The 6,550-nt window shown below is 35.7% G+C and overlaps 1 protein-coding gene across 3 annotated transcripts; it reads right to left on the bottom strand.

The window, feature by feature from the left end:
• Window positions 1-2,890: 2,890 nt before the first annotated feature.
• LOC103339310 (uncharacterized) lies at window positions 2,891-6,115 on the bottom strand. Of its 3 annotated transcripts, XR_016122976.1 has the most exons (3): window positions 5,803-6,111; window positions 3,342-3,430; window positions 2,891-3,102 (listed from the first exon to the last, which is right to left on the bottom strand). XR_016122976.1 is itself a non-coding variant. In XM_016796204.2 (2 exons), exon 1 carries the CDS (start codon window positions 5,980-5,982, stop codon window positions 5,836-5,838), a length of 147 nt encoding a protein of 48 aa, XP_016651690.1. In that variant the 5' UTR covers window positions 5,983-6,115; the 3' UTR covers window positions 3,200-3,512; window positions 5,803-5,835. The 3 variants fall into 3 exon arrangements, 2 of the variants coding, with proteins under 2 accessions (XP_016651690.1, XP_008240799.1); XM_016796204.2 differs by lacking the exon at window positions 2,891-3,102 and having other exon boundaries at window positions 3,200-3,512; window positions 5,803-6,115; XM_008242577.3 differs by lacking the exon at window positions 2,891-3,102 and having other exon boundaries at window positions 3,200-3,430.
• Window positions 6,116-6,550: the final 435 nt, after the last annotated feature.

Below are 6,550 nucleotides of genomic sequence, written 5' to 3' on the forward strand. Positions count from 1 at the left end.
TTGTTTTTTACATTAACATGCTTGCTGGTAAGCTCCACAAGTCGTTTTTATAGCTACTCCCTATCAGTGTAATAAAGCAGTGCATGAGGTTGCAGCCTTTGTGTCCAGGGTAGGAGGTAACCACGTCTGGGACCAAGTGTGGCCTAAGTAGATTTTTGATATTTTGGCTAATGATGTAAACCTTTCTATTCGTCTTTAATAAAACTCTCTTCGTTTAGGAAAAAAAAAATTACTTTATAACTTAATCTTTCTAATCCCCACAAAATGACAAAATCCTTCAATTTTACATCCATTTCTTACTTCACCCGTACATCCGTGAGTTATCCAATCTAATTTAATATTGGGCACCAAACACGCCAAAGTTCCATGTACAAAAGAGAAAAACGAGTCAGTTCATGTACCACTCTCGACTCATTGATGCGGCCAAAGTCGGCACACACAATAAGTGATCATGGGACCTTGTAACAAAGTGTAGATGTCACTAGATCAAATTACTATTGATCCTTCAACAGTAATTCTATGATTTAACTTTTAAACCATTTCCCCTTTATTTTGCTAATAATCCACCAGAGCTACAAGCCTAACGATCCCATACCACATGAAAACTATATTTTCCATTATACTTCCAAAAGGAAAAACGATCAATAAAATGAAAAGACACGTCCTAGTTAGTTGATGAATTCGTAGTTTATTCTCAAATAAAATGCTTTCAATGAAAGCAGAAAACTTGAATTGCAAGCACATTCACTTCCACATTTATATTTTAGTTTGGTTATTGGATGTAGGTAGATTTAGTTTGTTAAATTATATGTTATTTAAGTGTGTATCTTGTTGTAGGTCGATCGACCAACTTAGAAGCACTATTATTTAACAAAATAATCACCCAAATTGAACGGCCTGAACCACCCCACCAATTATTTAAACCAATCGAAAAATATAAATAATTGTAGATACAAGAATGAGAAGAATTGACAAACGGATCATGGTCATGGGGTCATGGCCATGGCCAAGCTTGTTTCTTTGGCTTGAAATAATTAAAGAAGGAAAATATTAGGCTCCTTTTTTGAAAGTATGAACTTCTACTTTTTTGTCAATCATAGTTTGACACATGTGTAGAGATTTTTTTGTGTGTTTTCAGTGAATATTTGCATAAAGTAGGACTGCCGCCTTTCATGAAATGAGAGAAGCAGTGTCCATTAGATGTCATTTTTAATTTTCTGTTGAAAGGTGTAGACTCTGTAGGACATTCTTATCTTATCACTCTGTTTCTTAATACCTACACTCAAACCCCTCATATATGATATATCCATTTGTTGTAATTGATAATTTTTCTGGTTTTTAGCATTTGTTTGTCAAATTAATTTCTACATAGTTAATTTATATCTGTAATTATATTCTATATATGCCCACAAAATACATTTTCTTCCAAGTTCCCATGATCCTGGAAGAAAATGTATTTTATAGCTCATGCCCATGAAGCTCTAGGGCTAACTTGTAGCAACATCAATTATGCAAATTGTACATGGTTGGTGAACCCTTTAATAATTTGTGAATTGATGAACGCCAAATTTGTTGACTTGATGAAAAAGCCAATATGCCTGCCTCAGGCAATAATTTGAGCAACACTCAATGGCAGCCAAAGGGTGAAATTCTACCAAGCAATCAAAAGGTGAAGATTCAAATGCTACAAATTGAGCATGGGTTTGTTTAACTTCGGAAATCTCTGCTATCTGTTCTACCTGGAAGAGGGCTGAGGAATTTAATAATGAATCAAGTAAATGACAGTTTCCATCAATTTAGAAGCAGATTGAAATGGACATATGATAAATGTGCAGGACCACCATTCACAAATCCAGCCCTAATTCCACCCAGGCAAGACCCCAACTCCATTGTTCCCATGTGGGTTGGGCTGCCAAGGTCATTGTCTTCCCTAACTTTATTGGTATGTTATGCCTTATCTAATTCCAAGGCACGGAGCCAACCAGGTTTAGCCTAGTAGAAAAGGGACTCGACTTGAAGACTAATAATCTCAGGTTCGAATCCCCAAGGCATCATAGTAGTGTGTGACCGAGAAACACCCCCCCTCTCATGTTTGAATTCCTATGGCATTATAGTAGCGTGTGTGAGAACCCCCCTTCTTTTTCTATTTCTAATTTAGACCATCGCTTATACTAAAAAAATTGCAGGCATGGTAATTAAATTATACACCCTGAGAGAAATCAGAAGCAAAGACATTTCACAAATTGTGTAACAGGGAAGGTTTGTTTTGCATGAACACCCCTACCAAACTAACCTAAGATGTCCTTGCCACCATTTTCTATTATTTTTATTTAAGTTACACATGCAACCTTTAAAATCCTTAATTATAAATTTGAGTTTCATAAGACTGTTTTCGTTTTATTGAGTGTGTAACATGCATATGAACAAAAAGAAATGCAGATCTGCCCTTCTATACATGCATCCTCCGCTCAAGAAACTAGAACATATCTACTAGTCCTACACAGAACATCAAAGAATTACTGATGGTATCATAAGTAACTGATGGGGTTTGGGGAAAATGAAAATAAATGAACGCATCGACACCGAAATACTTACTATAACTCAGCACTGCTACGCGGCACGAGCAACCCCACACAAAGTTTTTTGGTCCAAAACAGGCACAGTCTGAACTCACTCTAAGGTGTAAGTTTGTAATTAGCAACCAGTACCTTGGGTGGGGGACTCATCATCACATAAGGGGTGATAATCAAATCAGATCGAATCAAACGAATTGTAAACTAAGATTAAGATCTCCTAGTTTCTAAACCTGTACCAAACTTAGATTAGAGAGGTCAAGCCACAAGAGGTAGACAAGGAAGGACCACTTTGAGTGCAAGTATAAACTGTAAAGTGCAGAAAATTTCACTTGATATTCACTATCAACCTAAATTTAAAAATAAAATAAGTCAAGTAGGCACCATAGTTTCCCAGTATTTCATTTTTTGACTTCCAAGCATCCAAATAGTACTATTTTTTTGGCAAAAATACCTCCCAGAAATTGTTGAATAGCTACCAAATTTGCGTAGCACCATTGTTTGAACTCAGGAAATTCGCTATACAAAGCTGCCCACCAGGAAAACTTGGTTTTAGAGTCAGACAACCAAAAATTTTAAGCAATGTTCCAACCAAAAATGAGAAAAATACAACTTTCCAGTACAAGGAAATCCCAACTATGATTTTTGTATTTAATATGAAACTGAAAATGTGAAAAATATAGCTTTCCAGTACAAAGAAAATCCCAACTATGATTTTGTATTTACTATGAAACAACATATCACAAATCCATTGAAAGATCTACTCACAGCATTCACAAAATAAAATCAAATGCAGCTTTGGATCTCCAGGTCATGCATCCACCATCCTTTCATCTTTATCCATGACCTCCAATCAGCTGCAGATGTACAGGAAAAAAAGAGTTGATGTTGCACAGAATTGACAGATTAAATGACCCAGTTACAATATGGAGAATTTGACTGTATGCAAAGGAAAAGAATTGAAATTTGTTAATGAAGTAACTAAATATATGAATTAGTTACTGCAACAAACAATGGAGATAAGGGAAATAGATCTGAAGGGGAGCATGGTAGCGACAAGACAAGGGCATATTTTGTATTTTATCAATTTTAGATGGGACTTGGTATTATGGTAAAATTGTATGCGACTTGGTGATTGGGCAGACAGAAGTCTAGAAGCAAAAGCACATGGCTCAGATTCAAGGGGTTAAAAGTGCAGATATTGATTTGAAGGTGCAAGAAGAAAAAGTTTAAAAATCTACAGTATGCTTGATAACGGAAAACACTGCAACAATTACATTTTTAACTCAACTTGCTGGAGAAACAGAAAAACCAAAAACAACCAATTATGAATGCCCCATCTCATTCAAAAAACAATTATCACTTTAGATCCTGAGTACCTTGGATTCTGATTTCATGAAAGATGAAAACAAACAATCAAAAACGCGCCCAATCTTTGTTACACTAATTGACTTAATGATGACATCAAAATATTCAGATCAGGAACATATTAAAGACAGATAATTAGCATTAGAGAACCAATTCATCCCAAAATAAAAGGCATGCCCAGCACAAGAATGGACTTAATGGGACTGTCCTAAATACTAAGCCCTTATCAACGATGTCCAAAATCTTCAGCAGAGCCTGAGTTCTGAGGATCCTCTAGCAATTAATTTTTTGAAAAAGTATTTTAACTTCAATAATAGCAATGAGTTTGCCGCAATCATTGCAGTCATCCTTTGAAGTGATAGCAAAATAGTAAAGTTCCGAAGAAAAATGCAAATTGCCAAAAGGTAGATGGGATTCAAATGAGTTTGCTAATGTGCACATAATTGATGGTTACCTAATTGTGACTTATCATTACCCTGGGTGAATAACAAACTGTTTTGTTTATTGTGACACACTAAATAGAAGAAATCATGGCCAGTGACAATCTTGAATTGAATGGTACCCAGGTAATTTGGATTTCTTTTGTACAAAACTTTGCCTGCTTTATGAAGAGATCATGTTTGCAGGAAATGTCAACAGAACTTTTACAATTCTACATATCTCCAATAGTAAAACGATATTGTTGGTCAATATTAATGAACTTTCTCAGACTCATACAACTCCCTTAGTAACCTAAAAGACTACAGGAAACTCACACACACACACACACACACACACCAGAACAAAAACAAAGCAATATGAGCATATTTCCGGAATTGAGCTTGATTTCGATGCTGGGCCTCACTACTGCCCCTTGTATGCCATTTTTTATAGTTCAGTCTTACCTTTGAGTAAACTTAATCTTAACAACCAAGTGTACTTTGTTATTTCCTGAATCACATGACATTGGCTGTTGCTCACAGGCCTTAATAAATTCGCCAACAACATGCTTGCTATGAAATAGCTTATAACCTCCAATTAGAATTAGGAGTACTAGAGCCTACACAAGTTGACGTAAGTTTTATTATGAATCATAATCAATGGAGAACAAGTAATCTCACAAGTTACTAAGATTTCTAATAATGAAATTCTAACAAGAGGTGTGATGTTTAAAAATCTAGGTATCATATCTTTCTTCTCTAACCAAAATTCTACCTTGGTACCCAATTCAATCCACACAAAATAGGATGTTCAGCAACCATGTTCAGTTAATAGAACCCAAATTCTATCCTTCCATCAACAAACAATCCAATCAACTCCAACTTGCCTAGGTACTATTCTTGTTTACAGTTCCCAGCATTCCAGACATCCATGACTTTTGATCATTTGTTGATTGGCTTAATAGTTATTATCCAAGCCACACCATTCCTCTTACACCTTTTTAAAACCCTGAAACCATACATCTTCTCCCCATCAAGCCCGAACCAGATCATAAGGTGGATTGGTTCAAACGGGGATAAGCATGAGTTCTTGCTTAGAGTGGTTTCTCTAGTAGAGACAATTAGTGATGTAACCCCTATTACAATTCAACATATGGATTATAGGAAATATCAATTGGCTAAGTTTGGTTTATAGGTTTGTAATCTCTGTTCAGAAAATCCTTTTGTACTTTTGTTTATGTTGCATTCTTATTTAATCATTAACCAGCGTTTAAACATAATCCAACAAACCCATCACGGGAAACAACCAGACAAACCTTCACACACACACAAAAACACATCTCAGATGGGTTGATTAGAAATCTACCAAAGCTATAACAAGCACAGAAATTTACAGAGACGAATAGATATGAGACAAATAAAGAGTAGACTCTAGAACAAACCAGAGCTTTGGACTGGTGAATTTGGCAGTAGAATCAGCCAACATGAAAAGCGCCAATATCTCCAGTTCTGATGGAACCGGCAACCTCATCAGCAACAGTCAAGCAAGACGAAACCCACCCGGTCACAGCCAACCACACCATCTTTGCCATCCAAAAGGTCGTGGCCCATGGCATAGCCATTGTTCGGGTCCTTGCTCTGGCTCCTTTCCTCAAGACTCAAAATTGTTTTGCAAGTTAAAACCCCATTTGAGAGAATCAAACTCAGCCCCCTTTCGGGGGAAAATAAATCACCAAAAATCAGAGACTGTAAAGTCAAATGAAACGAAAAATAGTTCATAACAAGGATTTTTTTGAGTTTTTCTATTTTTACCCCACACTTTTCTTTATTTACCTAATACTTAAATTATTAAGCTCTTAAATTTTATTATTGTGTAAAAAGACAAAAAAGGTCATCTAACTTAATATTTAACCCCAATACATCTATACACACACTTAACTCTAGTACATCTGTACACATTCTCCACACACCTCATCACCCTTCATATTAAGTTTTAGAAAAACAAACACTCCTCTACACCATATTAAGTTTTACTATTTCAATTTCTATATAATTTGACTATTTTCGTGGGAAAATTGCACGCCAACATAGCTATGAATAATAGCTCAAATAAATTAAATGGTGCAAGATTTACAATTAATTGCATCTCATCGAGCCCCAGGCAACGTTATGGTTGAGTCATAATTTGAA

Source organism: Prunus mume, linkage group LG8, assembly GCF_029339155.1.
Source record: "Prunus mume cultivar Tortuosa linkage group LG8, ASM2933915v1, whole genome shotgun sequence".
Taxonomy (NCBI): domain Eukaryota; kingdom Viridiplantae; phylum Streptophyta; class Magnoliopsida; order Rosales; family Rosaceae; genus Prunus; species Prunus mume.

Coding starts and splice junctions, on each gene's coding strand:
- LOC103339310 (XM_016796204.2), bottom strand. CDS start 5,982: ATGGCTATGCCATGGGCCACGACCTTTTGGATGGCAAAGATGGTGTGG.